Source organism: Lotus japonicus, chromosome 1, assembly GCF_012489685.1.
Source record: "Lotus japonicus ecotype B-129 chromosome 1, LjGifu_v1.2".
NCBI classification, from domain to species: domain Eukaryota; kingdom Viridiplantae; phylum Streptophyta; class Magnoliopsida; order Fabales; family Fabaceae; genus Lotus; species Lotus japonicus.
Window position 1 is genome coordinate 35,761,538 of NC_080041.1, and position 15,717 is coordinate 35,777,254.

Here is a 15,717-nt window from a genome sequence, read left to right on the forward strand (position 1 = left end):
TAAAATTGGTTCTCCAATTCTCCATCATGTTCAATTGTTCATATATCCATTACCCTCTACAATCCTTGTTTCTGTGGGTCGACCTTTGCAATAGTTTTTCTCTCAATTCCTAATTGGCTAATCTTGCTGCGTTTTGGAACAGCTTCACAGTTTCATTATCGCTGATGATACTGGTTCGGGTTCATCCTTAGAACGATGATCAGGGTTCGATGGGTTGGCTGCTGGCGGTGGTGATATGATTTGGTGAGTCGGGGTTTGGTCGATGGCTTGATTTCGCGATTGGATTCTGGAAATTGGAAGTTTCATGCTTCATGGCACCTCGGTTGAACCACTATCACCAAAAAAGAAAGATAAAATCAGGAGTGAAGGTCCAAAACTCAATTTTTAGAGGGTGTAATTTATCTTTTTAATATATCAATCTCACATTATAGTGTGTTAGAGATGTATTTAAAAGAATGTGTTGCTACCATTATATATTATTACATATTGAGATATAACGTTTAACTTATTAAAAAAATTAAAAATGTATTCACAACTCGCTAAGTCGCTAGTGAGACCATAGTGTTAATTTAATATTCTCATACTAGGAAGATGCAAACACAAGAGAGAGAGATAAGTAATTGGAGAAACGTGAATTTATGTGGGCCTAAAACAAGAAAGGTGAGGATGGACCACAATTGCATGCTTAGTCTTTTGTAACGTAAACATGCTTAAAAAGCCCAACCATGCGACACCTACTCTACTCATTAGGTCTCGTTTCACAGTTTCGGTGGTGACGTTTACAGTCGGCCCCACCCGAAAACCAAACAACATATGTTTTTTTTTTTTTTTCGATGAATGGAAGTTACAGCCAGTCAGCCACCATCCACCTCATTCTCATGCACGGTCTTTCTCTAACACACCGCACTCACCTCTCATTTCTCTAACACACTCACACTCCTTCGATGTATTATTTAGAAAAGCATTTCATGCCCCTTACGTCTATGCTTTATTTCCTATCTATGTTTGTACTCTTCATGTTTTTTAAAAGTGTAACGAATGTTCTACCGTCACTTTGACGTTAAAAAACTAACAGAAGGGGCTAACGTGACACTACTCTAGTGACGAGGCAGACCACGTGTCATGCCACATCAAATTCAGAAATGGGGAAAAGGCGCGAGAAGGATTGAGTTCGAATCCTTCCCACCCTTTTTCCCATTTCTGAATTTTGATAATGATGTACGTGACGTGCCTCGTCACTACAGTAGTGTCACGTAAGCCCCTTCTGTTAGTTTCTTAACGTCAAAGTGACAAAGTGACATTCATTGCATTTTTGAGAAACACAGAGAGTACAAACATAGACGAAAAAAGAGTAGGAACAACATTTGCACAAACTTGATACATTAGAGGTATGAAATGTTTTAAGCCTATTATTTATGGCAAGCTTAAAAATATTGTTTGTGTTTTAAACAGTAGCCATGCCCCCCATTTAGTGACCAATAAAAAGATGCCTAGTGTACTAGGCTGCCATATCATCAGTTTGACCAGTAAATTTTACATTTCAAATATGGGTCCCTAAACTTCTTAAGTTTAAAATTTATGCCCCAACTATTTATATTTTTAATTATTTTAAAATTAAACATTCAAATTAAACCTAAAGGTAGGGGTGCACATGGGCCGGGTAGATCCAATGAACCCGCCCGAACCAACCCAATCCAATGAAAAAAATGCGGGTTGGATTGGGCTAATGGGTCAATCAGACGGATTTTATTACAATCCAATCAACTTCGGATCGGATACTGTATTTAAGAATAATCCACCCAACCTAACCTGAAATCCAAACATACAATAATAATAATATATTATTTAATATATATTTTTAATAATTTTACCTAACATACATGTAAAATTCTAAACCCCTTATTTTATTTCACTTTTCACATTCTTCACTTTTTGTTTCAATTTTATTTGGCATGTCGGAGAATGGAGACAAATAAATTCTAAGTGTCATGACATTGTCGTATTGATTAACTTGATTTCATTGCCGCAGTTGTTTTCATGGTATTTGACTATATGTCATTTATGAAATACTATTTCATGCTATTTAGTACAATGTTTTGTCTTTTTTATGTTATTTTGTACCATAACCTATTTACCAGTTTTTTCTAATTTTTTTTTAAGTTTTAATATTTCTTTCAATATTTCATATTTATTATTATTTTAATATAGTGATCCAATTAACCCATCCGAACCAACCCGAAGATCGTCGGATTGGGTTGGTTCGGGTCCGAGGGTGAAAACTCGTGAAATCCAACCCAAACAATTGTAATTGGTTCGGATCATGATTAGCCTATAAATCCATCCAAACCAACCCATGTGCACCCCTACCTAAAGGTTTGGAACACAGCAGCCCTTTGTCGTCGCTGCCCCCACCTGCCGCCGCCGTGGTCCTCTCCAGTTCGTGTTCCTTTCTGCTCCGTCACCAGTCGCGTTGTTCTTCACTGGTTCGAGGTTTCTCCAATTCATGTTCCTTTTCTGGAGGGGATGAAGAAGCAAAGCCAGAAATGCTTCATCACGGTCGTCGTACCCGTGTTCGGTCCAAGGAATTGCAGATCGGAGAACCCAAGCCAGATATGCCTTACCATGGCCGTCATCCCTGTGCACGCTGCAAGGAATTGAGATCGAAGAGTTTTTCCCTATATCTCACTCCTTCGATCTCCGACCCCTTTTCTCCAACGTCGCACCTCCATCTCTGTAGGGAATGACTTGAAGATGATTTGAAATTGGAGGAAACATCAACAGCACAGGAGAGCATATGTCGCGAGCAGAGAAACATGGAGAAGATGAAGCACATCCCAATTCTTAAAGATAAACACGATAGAGAAAGATGAACACACTAGAGAGAAAGAGGAAGAATAGTAGGTTAACAGATTTTGATTTTCTCTCAATCTTGTTTAAAATTAATTTTAATCAAAGTTAAATCAATTTGATAACCATGTTTTCTGAATTTTTTTTTATTATATTGTAAAATTTATAATATAGATAGTTGGAGGACCAATTTAAGAATTTTATAAGTTGAAATGACATGGCATAGACATCCACTTGACATTCATTTATTGGCTATGAGATAAACAACATTATAACCCCCTCTCACCAACCAACATGTAAAAGTTTGCCATTATTTATTGGTATATAGTAGCGTGATACACCACCTAGCACATAAATTAACCGATACAAAAATGTTATACTTTAAGGCTTAAGCAGATATTTTAGGTTCGAGTCCTAATACAAACTAAAAAAATAAAAACAAACATGACATGCTTATAAAAAAACATTATATTTGATGCTTTTAAAAAAAAAGAGGATAATGTGACATTTGGGTTTTTTTTTTACTTCTTTTCGGTTTTTCAATCTTCAGTTAATTTATAATGGTTATGTTGAACGGTTGAATGGGGGCATTAAGTGTAACGTATAACGTATTAATTTCTCTTTCTTGTTTAAAATCACATTCACGAGAAGTGTCTCATAACTCCAACTTTAAACGGCATGTATGATTACAATTTTGGTTCAATTTGGTTTGCCCATTTTTTGTTTTCATTTTCATAAAAAATAGAAAATACAGCTGAAAACATGTTTGGTTGATATAGAAAACATTTTTAAAATATGACTAAAATAGAAAACAAAAAAAGCCGTTTTCATTTTCAGTAAAAATGAAAACAAGTTATTACCGCCTTCATTGCCGCCGCCACCATCACCATCGCCACCACCACCACCGTCTCCACAGCCACAACCACCACCGTCACCGCCATCACCACTTTCAACGCTGCCACCACTGCCACCGTCGATCACTGCCGCCACCATCACTATCAATGTCACCACCATCACCATCGCTGCCACCACCACAATCACCATCACCACCTCCGCCGCCATCAATGCCACCAACGCCATCATCGCCTCCACCACAAACTTCACCATTGTCATCACTATCTTTGCGACCACCACCGCCATTGACGCCACGACCACAATCACCACCGTTGTCATAGTCGCCGCCACCGTCGTCATGGTCAACGCCACTACCATCGTTGTCGCGGCCACCGCTACTGCCACTACCACCACCGCCATCGTCATTGCCGCAACCACGACCACCAACTTGTGAGATGAAAAACAGTGATGGTGGTGGTTGGTTGTGGTGGCAATGCTGGTGTTAGCGATGGTAGTAACGGTGGTGGAGGCGGAGGAGGTGGTCGATGGGGAGGAGGTGAGGGTGGTGGCGGCGACGATGAAGTTGGTGCTTGTAGTAGCGATGGTGGTGGTAGTGACGACGGTAGTGAATGTTGTGGCGGCAGCGATAACAACAATGAAAATGAAAATAGAAAGTCAAAACAAACATATTTTCTAAATTTAAAAATAAAAATGGAAAATGAAAACAAAAAATGTTTTCTCAAACCAAACATTCTTATGTTTTAAAAAAGTGAAATATTTAAAAGTTTCTTTCTAAACGTAGTTTTTATTTTCAGTTTTTAACAACCTATGAATGTTTTATATTTCTATTTTTAATTTTTACATTACAGTTTTGTTAATGTTGGAGAACATCTCATTCAAATTTTTTTTTTTCAGAAAGAAAATTCTTCAATATTATTAAATACATAAAACTAAAACACAATCCAACAAGCCCTAAAATGCTCATCATGTTTAAACTCTGACTTTTATCAAAGGGGATAGTTGAAAGTTTTTAAAAATTATTTCTTAGTTATAATTGCTTGATTTTGAAGTGTTTATATATAAAAAAAATTTAAGATAAAATCTAACTCCCTTCTTGTGCACTTGTGATTATTACAATCGTTATAAGAGCTTAGCCTCTTGGTTGAACATCTTTACTTTGGATGCATAAGTGAGAAGCACTATATAGAAATTATAGAAATATTCTCATGTTGGATGTGTTGTATGTAAAAGTTTTTTTTTTTTTAAATGGTATTGTATGTAAAAATGGAAAGCATACTATATAGGAATTCTATGAATATTCTTACGCTTGGATATACTATATGTAAAAGTTGACATTAATGTATAAGAATTATAAAAATATATTGTTATGATGTTGAATAGCTATTGGAACTATATGAATGAATGTAAAAAAAATGAAATAACCGTATGATATAATGTAACATTGATGAATTGAAAAACTTAATGATATGGCGTAGATGTACGAAATAAGGAAAATACTATAAGAATATTCTTAAATACTTTTGAAGGAAACACAATCTTTTTTTTTAAACAACCTGCATATATTAAGAAGAAGACACATAGAACTTTACATCATGATGAACAGGACAGCGGAAGAATCCCATCTAGAACCTCCTCAATCCAAACCCTAAAATCGGCAGTTAAAGACAATTTTGCCAGACTATCGGCAACAACATAACCACTACGACGCACAAACAAAAAAACAACAACATCAAAACCAAAAACTAAATTACGACAATCAACAATAATAGAGTCAAGGTACGATGCTCCCATAGATGTTCGCATCCACCTCTCAAAAAGCAGGAGACAGACAGTCTCAAAACAAACAGAATGAAAACCCAACTATGTGGACATAATAAGAGCCCAATCGCAAGCCCAAAGTCTCTGTAATCACCGGAAAGAGAGCCTCCATCAAGGAAGAGGTCACTGAAGCCAAAACCAAGGCATCACCATCACCAACAACAAACCCCGGATTTTTGAGCTGGAATTTGGGCCTTGCAATTACTCTGCCTTCAACTAGTGGGTGGGTTTTGTAATTCCCTTTGGTGGTGTCACTTTGGCTTTCTAAAATATGTACTCTTTTTCCTTCTCCAGGTTTTTCCCAAGGGGGTTTTCCTGGTAAGGTTTTAATGAGGCATAATTTATTAAGTTGTGCCTCCATTGGGCGGGGGGGGGGGGGTCTTTAGGTTCTGAGATATTTCTTCTCCTTTACTTCTTCTTTTTCACTCTTCCTCTTTGTATTGGGTTGAAGTACCCCTTGTACTTCATTCAATATATTTTCTTTGCTTATCAAAAAAATATCCATAGAAGAAAGTGAGGCGCCAAAATTGGCCTTCACCACATCCCATTCAGTCGAGGCTATACGCTGGGAAGAGAAAGCACAGGGGTAGCTACCGTAGCTTGCATCAACGTTGAGGGCAGTAACAACTGACTCGGGTCAATATACGTCGAAGAGCCATTGGATCACCATAAGCATTCCTAGCTTCCTAAACACTACACAGAATGGACAAGAATAGGCCTCCCACAGTAGCATCAGCCTCCTCCAAGAACACTAGCAAAATATCAGAAAAGTTAACTCCAAGATCTCGCCGCAAGCCGAGGGGAGAAGCGAACCACAACTGTTGGACCTCTGGGCAGAGGAAAAATGCATGGTAGATGGACTCTAGCTCAAAAAGATATCTTGGACAAAAGGGGTATGCCACTATCCCACGTCTAAAAAGAACCTCACAAACTAGAAGCAATCCCTAGATCGCCCTCCAACTTGTTTCCTTACAATGAGGCAAAGCAAAAGCCTTCCAATGTGATTCCACAATTTTCAGGGCAGTCCACGTGCATTGGACGAAGTTGTCGTGAGTTGGGACTACTCACCGCGAATGGAATTGTATCCAGACTTAGATGCGTACATGCCATGAGAAGCGAGCTCCCAGAAAAATACATCATCCCTATTATGCATGGGTAAAGGAATGGAGAGGATAGTCTTAGTTGTGGGGTCCCGAAAAGATGTTCCATCAGGGACCTGTTCCAAACACAATTGGAAAAAAAAAAAAATAATACGCAGGGAGTCACTTTTCTTTCTAGCCAACTCTCAAAGGCCACCTTTCTTGTAAGACCCAGGATTTTAGAATTAAATAAATAATTAATTTCCAACTCACACATATGATTTTGTGTAAGCGTGAGAGGAACTTGACTTATGGTTGATGTTTGGATTAGTATTATGAAGGAGAAAGTTCAGGAAATGGCTAAGAATAGTACAATAGTCGCTATAGGTTGTAACACGAGCTTTATTCACTTCCGCCTTAGGGCGAAAGCGTTAGTAAAAGACTAATCCGCTCTTAAAGCACTGTAGAAGCGGAATTCAAAAATATTCAGAGGATTATAAGAATTTCTCTCAGTCCTTTCCATGACAAGTGTTTCGATACGAAACCCTAGACTGTACACACGATATATTTCATTTCTCGGAAGTTTGCCGAAACTAAGTTCCTGACAACTCAAGAACCTTAAAGTTAACCTTGGATGAAGACTTTTTCTATTCGGAGCTTCAAACGAAGATTCCACACGCGTACACCCATTTATTTCGATGTTTCCAATCTTTCTTCAGAAGGAAGTTTTCTCATCCGATATCAATTGCAAAAAGTAATTTTTCGGGTTAAATCAATTAATACCGTTAGTGAATTGTTTACTTAAAATTCCAAGAAACCTGTTTCGAGTTCTGGAATTCTGTCGCCGGATTCTCTCTTATAATTCACAGAGGAATGTGCAGGAAAAATCGGAATCGCGAAATATTCATTTTCCCGCGTTTTCCATTTCCTATAAAAAGAGAAAAAAAATCAAAATCTCACCACCATCACCATTAGAGGCCGCGAGCTCCAAGGAGGAAGGGAGAGAAGAGAATTTTGTCGTTTCTTGCCCGATCGTCGCATTGTCAGTTGCTATACGTAGGCCTCGAGGTACTGATGCTATTCCTTACCTCTGATCGTGAATTCTGTCGCTTTTCTCTATGTCTTTCTGTGCTCAAAGTTTTGAGCTTTTTGTAAAAGTGTCCAAATAACTTGATTTTTCTGTCTAAACTTATTCCCTGCATGCCCAAGAGCATGAATATCCAGTTGTTTTCCGCTGAATCTCGTCGAATCTCCGCAGAGATCAAATTCTGTAGAAATACACATTTTTATGAGAAAGCCTTGCTTTTTGGTTCGAAAACTCTCGACTGAGCTTAGCGCTAGTAGGATTAGTTGTTATAAATGTCGTTAGGATCAAGCTTATCAAATTTCTTTTTCGAAATTCTAATTTTGAATTTCCGAGCTAAAAACACTGACCAAAATACCTCTGTTCTAGTTTTCGACCCGATAGTTTTTCTGAGAGTTTCCCTGACCTAGATATCGCCTAAGAATACCTAGGAATTAAATTAGATCGAAGAAAAAGTTCGGGAAACCCTATTTTTGGAAGGGGCCGAAACTTGTTGGAATTGTACCGTGTCCAAAAATATTTTTTGGGTTTGTATGGCCTGAGCCATAGCGTAGCCCTCTCTGTTGTCGAAATTTTGGCTTTGGTTTCGTGTCATTCCGAGTTTTGTAGCTCGAGTTATGCGCATTTTAGCGAAAACATGTCTTATTGTCAATTCGTGCCTAAATGTCGAACTCTAAAGCTTCGAAAGCTTCTTTTTGGGTTTGTTAGTGTTATTAGTTGTATTGTTTCTTAGCGACTAAGCAATGATACTTTGCTTAAGGTTTGGAACGAGTTGAGCTGAGGAAAGAGGTTTTGGAGCAAGCGGTGATGTTTCACAACTGAGGAGGACGCCCGAGGAACTTGCAGAGTTCGGGAGCTTTATTTTGGATTGGACTGGGATGTTGAGCTTGGATGGAAAAATTGGCTTAGGTAAGGGTAACTCAGTTTTAGAGTGTCCTTGAGTCTTGCATGTATTTATCGCACTGCATGCGTTTGAGATGAAGATGGTTATATGGATTGGCATTTGATTTTGATTATTATGCTGAACTGGGAAAATGTTTTCTAGAGGCTTCGGCCGAGTGAACTTATTGAGACGTGTGTCTCCGTTTTCTGAGAGGCTTCGGCCGTTTACTGATTTCTGTCATTACTGCTTTCTAGTGGATAAGACATGGTTATTGCTGATACCTTGATTGTTGTTATGTTGAAATAGTGAGCTGAGTTAGTATGCATTTTGATGAGACGTATGTTTGTTGATAATATGAATAACATGTGATTATGTTGATTTGATTATTGAATTTGAGATTGTTGTTTGAGTGACCACTGAGTTGGATGAGATGTTTTGGTTTGCTTGAAGTGGCGATGAGGTGGGTTTGTCCCACGGGATTGTCCCGTTTTTCAAGGCGTTATAAAGTGGCGATGTGGTGGATATTGTCCCACGTGATCGTCCCATCTTTCGAGATGTCATAAAGTGGCAATGTATGGCAATGGTTCCACGTGATTGTCCCGTCCTTAGCGGCGTTAAGTGGCAATGTAGTGGCGATGGTTCCACGTGATTGTCCCGTCCTTAGTGACGTTAAGTGGCAATGTAGTGGTGATGGTTCCACGTGATTGTCCCGTCCATAGTGGTGTTAAGTGGCGGTGTGGTGGTGATTGTCCCACGTGATCGTCCCGTCTTGCGAGACGTTATTGATCGATCCATTTTGGTTGCAGCATATAGTTGCATTATAGGGCAATAATATTTGCTTATGATGTTTTGGTTGATAGCTGATTTGATGTTATATTGTTGAGGTTGTTGATATTTGATTTGATGTATATTGTTGAAGTTGTTGATATCTGATTTGATGTTATATTTTTAAGGGTATTGATATCTGATTTGGGGTTATTGTCATATGATTTGATTCTATATTGTTGAGGTTGTTTATATCTGGTTTAATCCTATGTTGCTGCTTCTATTGATATCTGTCTTGGATTATATTGTTAGCTTATCTATTTGTGGTTATTTGTTGTGAGATCGTTGATATATGTTTTAAATCCCTATTGTCGATTTCGTTGATAGGTAATTTGATTTCATATTGTTGGATGAGTTGTCATCTAACTTGAATTAAGTTGCTAGTTTATTTATCATGTTATGCAATTAAATTTGAATAGCATGCTTTTCTCTTTTATACGTGGTAGTTGTATGGAGTTAACCCTTTATATTTGCTATTTGTTGTTTGGGCGCTTAACGCTATTAGGCGATGGAGAACTTTTGATGAAGCTTAACCTTTGTGCGAGTGGAGATGATGACTTGAAGAATTGTGGAAGACTCGAAGAATAGAGTCGGGTGTAGGGCTAGAGCCTTGGGTTAGAGAGCTTACCGTTATTGGTTTAAGCTTGCATAATGAGTTTAGAAATTTATATTTGGGGTTTTGGGTACTCGCCTTGTTCAAGGCTTGATGTAAATCTATTTGTAGCTGAGAGTATGCATGACATATTTTGGAAATACTTCGAAAAGAAAAAAAAATATACTCGTATTTATACATTCTTTTGGAAAATGTTGCATATTTACTTTACCAGGTTGTTACCGTAACCCCTGAAATTCGGGGCGTTACATTTCTCAAACACCCCCCGACTAGTGGATACTTTGTCCAAGCATAGCTCGGCTGGTAACCTTTTTCGGCCCCGAAAATAGAAGTGTGATGAAAATAAATAGCCTTAAACAGGCGAATCAGAAGAGTATCAGGTTGCAATATTAGCCACCACCCATTCTTGCTAACTAGCGCTAAGTTAAAAGATTTAAAATTTTAGAACCCAAGACCCCTTCATACTTTGGAGTACACAACCGATCCCATTTAACCCAGTGCATAGCTCTCTTGTCCACATACCTCCCCTCCCCCCCCTAAAAAAAAAACCCTACTAATAAGCCCCTCAATCTATTGAAGAAGTCATCTGGCAATACAAAACATGCATAACATACGAAGGTATGACTTGAGCCACAACCTATTCTTAGAGTACTTTTGTTATTTCTATTTATGTAGATCATTTTGTTAAGTTTTGTAATTTATGAATTTTACAATATGAAATGTGATTATTTCATTCTTCTACACTTATTTTCTAATTAGCGTCGTCATAGCCGATGCTAAAACACAAACTTTAGAGTTGGTGGATATGATTGACTCTAACTTCAGTGCAGTAGCGTCGGTCACCTTGTCGCGTGTGTTGTGTCGGCAACAGTCGGTTGCGTGGCCGGGTACTCTAAAGGTTAGCTTCAACCCTTTAGAGTCCTCCTCGATGCCGACACTAACACGGTTGTTGCTTCAATTTTTAGCCCATTAATGCTGACGCTAATGAGCATTTTTTGTGTGTGCAATAAAGTACTCCCTCCGTTCCTTTTTAAGTGTCGTTTTAGCATAAAGCTCTCCAACCAAGATAGTGGATTGTTAGAGTGTTTTTTCTCATTCTACCCTCTCACATTTTAATCATAAAGTCATAAAGCTCTCCAATCAAGATAGTCGATTGTTAGTTTTTTTTCCACTCTCTTATATCATTAAACCATCTACCACTCTCACCTAATTATAAAGTCATAAAGCTCTTCATAGTTATTGAGAAAGGAGAATTTTATGGAAAATGTGAAGTGGAGTTATTGAAAAAGTAAGGGTATAATTATCAAAATGACAGTTAAATAGGAACAAAAAAATTCTTTTAAAATGACACTTAAAAAGGAACGGAGAGAGTATTGATTATACGGAAATCTTTTCACTTGTAACTAGACTTAAAACAATTAGAATCTTACATGTCAAAATCAAATCAAGTTTTGTTCAAATGGTAAAAAGTAAAATTTTAAGAGGTTTTATTTAAGAAATTTAGCTAAAACAACCATCAAAATTTGAAGAACAAATCTTCCAAATCATGTTTTTAAATTAAATAAAACACTTCATAGTGTGAAACAAGCATATCAAGAGCTTGGAAGTTGGTACCATAGACTACTTTTTTTTTTTAAATGGAAAATGACTTTGTAAGAAGAAAGGATGATACAACTCTTTTATAAAAAAAATAAGCTAAAAATTCTATTATCTTTAGTTTGATGATATTATCTGAAGCATAATAAGTCTTTGTGAGTTTTCCTTCTCTAATCCTTACATTATATTTTTGTTTTAAACTTTATAATTCATCATCTAGAAAAAAATCTTTATAATTAAAAAAATGCAAATACATTTTTTTTGAAAAGATGCAAATACATTTGAGAGCATAAAATTGTTGGCAACATAATTCAACCATTTCTTATATATTTCACTGTGGTACTTATGATATTGTTCCCTCTAAATATTTCGGAGTTGTGTATGCATACAAGTTATGCACGTGGATGAAGAAATGAACCCTCATTTCTCAAAACACCCAGCTTCACACATACTACCTACATTGGTCTTATTTTCTATTTTAGTGAATCTAGCTATGCGATAAAATTTCTACTGCTTGCCTGGTTTTATGTATTTTTAAATTCCTACACACACATATTCCCCACATTATATAAATACAATCGAGGTCTATTTTAGAATAATCAGATCAAATAGCTTCTTTCAATGCAGCATTAACTCTTGTAGGCTAGAACCATGACATTACCTGCAAAACCACACATTTGAAGCTAGATATTTGAAATGATCAGATTGCTTTCATATTCAAAGAAATTAGGAACGCGAGTAAGTACACCAAGATAAAAACAAAAACCAATTAATATACATTAGGTCGAATGCGAATATAAATTCAACATTCATTTAAAATTTGAATTATTATGTCTTAATTATATTTTATACACATTTGTCATTTTAATATGTGCCATGTAACCGCATATCTGGTATTGTTTCACTATTCCTATATTGTACTCTCTCTATAATTATGTTGTTGTTTAATTTTTTTATAGAATAGATTCCGATTGAACGCATGATTATGAAAGAACATGGAAAATAATAGTCACTAAAATCTAAACAGGAGTGATGAAATTCTCATGCAATCCAAGATTTTGCGATAATCATTGGCCATGGTGGTTGTGGTTGTCAAACATGGGGGGCAACTAGCAGATAATTATAGCTATTTGACTCAAGCACCATCCCTGTTCCCTGCAGGTGGATGAGACCAAAAGAAGTAGCAATTGATCATCTCAATTTTTAATGAATTACCAAAAACAAATACTCGAACTCAAAATCTCTATTTAAACTAAAACACTCTTCACCTAAACATTATTCAATCCGATATGATAAGTTTAGATCCAATTTACAACATGTAGAGGACATAGTCAATACAATTATAATATTAAGCTTAAAGTGAGTTAATTATTATGCCTCTGATCTAATTAATTAGAGAGGGTATGCTAACGGGTGCAGCGGCAAGTATCCAGGCGAACCATGATAACTTCGTAACGCAACCGACAACGGGCAGGTCTTAGATAATTGGGTTGGGGTGATCACATGCATGGCAATTACTTTTTATTTTTTACTTTTTTATAAATAAAAAAAACTTTTTTATTACAAAGCCAGAGATTAATTTTCTCAAGTTATATATATATAAAGCCAGAGATTAATTTTCTCAAGTTATATATATATATATATATATATATATATATATATATATATGACAAGGGAATGTAACATTTGTGATCACTTTACCTCCTCTTCTATGCACAAATAAAATCATTCATATGTTACTTATTAATTCATTATTTACGTATTTTTTTAAAGATAATTGATTCATAATATAAAAAAGTCTCTAAGATCAAATGGTCCAAAGTCATTTGATCCTTATTATTCACAAAAGACATGTGACACGCTTCAAGTCTCATATAGGCTCTTACATGGTTAGCGTTTTATAAATATGGGGTTGTTTAAGAACTTGTTTAACCTCATTTTTAGTGGATCAATCACGTTTAAAATAAATGAGTTGTATATTCTATATTTTTTTACTTTATATTTTACAAAACAAATTATCTATATACGACTAAATAACCTCATGTGTAATTTAGACAATTCCTATAAATATAATATAAAACTAGTTATTTGTTCTTAACCCAACAATTTAAACTTTAATTTTGATATAGTTAATTTATAATACACATCTATTCAATCCTTACCAGCCATGTCCAATCATGTTTCGATGTCATAGTATATATTTCGGTACTTATAAGTAGATCCAATGATTCATGATATTCAGTCGTCATATGCATTTCGAAACAATTTTCGTCCTCCGATAAATAAGAAGTGTAAAAAGTAAAAAAAATTAAACACATTTCCGGACATAATTTTTGTGGTAGTTTGATAAAAAAAAATTACACTTTATGTTTAGTTCCAACACATATGTCAATTAAATGTTGTGAATCGTTGGGTTCTATTTTTCCTTTTTTCTTTTGTCTAGGTCTAAATTGGCATACTTCCATCTGTTTGTGCAACTGCTTTTTTTAACTATGCATATATATTTAATAAAAAATCAACTTTTCCTAGCTAGCATAGGGAATAATATCTCTGAGTTTGGCCTATGTGGGATTGAGTGGGTGCTATATATAAAGACTCTACTAGGTGGAAGTCTTTCAACATTCTCTTCATTTCCACCCACCTTCTTCATTTTCCTCTTCTTGCTGTTTCAATAAGAAGAAGAGATGGGGAATTGCCAAGCTATTGATGCTGCAACAATAGTGATTCAACACCCTAATGGTAAAGTAGAAAGGTTTTACTCACCTATGAGCGCACGCCTAGTTATGAAAATGAACCCTGCTCATTATGTTGCCCTTCTCATCTCCACCAGCACATTGTCTCCAAACAAGGACATTGGTAACTGCCCCAATAAGAATAGTGACACCAACACCAACAACACATACCCAGTTCGCTTAACTCGCATAAAGCTTCTCAAGCCCAATGATTCCCTCCTTCTAGGCCATGTTTATAGACTCATCACAGCTCAAGGTTAGTTGCAAAGTTGCATTAATGCAACCACAGCCTTTTTGAAATTCTGTTCTGGTCTTTCAATTTTTATGTTTTTCTGTTATGCTTCCAAATTTGAGGGCTTTAAAGTGTTTTTTTGTGTTCAGAGGTAATGAAGGGCCTAAAGGAAAGGAAACAAGCAAAGATGAAGCAGAATATGCCGGGGTCAGGTCACAAGTCAGATTGGGTGAAGGGAAAAATTGGATTGGAGATGGACAACAAAGCAGAAAGAAGATTAGACACAGAGGACAACAAGGTAATTAAATCTCAACACTAAAATATGGTTGTTTGTTTTTTCTTTGCATCAGCTTCCATTTCATCATAATGAAATCTAAGCAACTAGAAACTATTCACAGAAAGCTTCTCGCCAGAATTGACTTTAAATTTAGAAAGATTTTCAAACATCATGCGCTAAGCCAACTAGAGATTTTAATTTAAATCTTATAAACTACTTGAGTTTCTCCACTTATGCCATTCAACTTTTGTCAATGAACATTTTTTTTATGTACAATGAATTTTATAATTGGTTTAATTTTAAAGGGTTGGGACTGCAAGTTTATTTAAATTTATTTGTACAAATCAACGCTTGACTAGTTTGTTTGTGAACCTCCTACTTCATAATTTTCCTTTTCTTGAATTTAATTAGATGAACAGAACAAGTGATTAAACTACTATAGTTTCACTTTATAATTCTTTTACTTCTATGTGTTTATTCAGGTAACCAAACCTGAAAAACCTCGACCAAGGACAAGATTTTGGCAACCCTCTTTACAGAGCATCTCAGAGGTAGTTGGATAATCAGTGTTTTAAATCTCACCTACATGTGGTGTGAGGGCCAGGGACAGAGGAGCAACTGAGAACTAAAAAATCAGAAAAAAAAAGCAAAAAAAAAAAAAAGAAGAGAACTCCATGATTGCTTTGGCATGTGGAAAATTAAATATAGTACATTTTTCATGGGAGGATCAACAAGTGAGAGATCAAAATTTTCTCCTGTGGGTTCATCATGCATAATTGTGTATAGCAAAGTTCACATATCCTATATCAATTTACTTAATTAGCTATTATTTTCTAATATCATAAATTCTCTGTTCACTTTAACTGTGATCTTTTT

General features: G+C 36.1%; 1 protein-coding gene across 1 annotated transcript; it reads left to right on the forward strand.

Annotated features, from left to right (window-relative positions):
- Positions 1-14,182: 14,182 nt before the first annotated feature.
- On the forward strand, positions 14,183-15,704 carry LOC130734548 (uncharacterized). The gene is made up of 3 exons (XM_057587014.1): positions 14,183-14,588; positions 14,714-14,862; positions 15,324-15,704. The coding sequence occupies exons 1-3, from the start codon at positions 14,285-14,287 to the stop codon at positions 15,402-15,404; spliced, it is 534 nt and encodes a 177-aa protein (XP_057442997.1). The 5' UTR covers positions 14,183-14,284; the 3' UTR covers positions 15,405-15,704.
- The last annotated feature ends 13 nt before the right edge of the window (positions 15,705-15,717 follow it).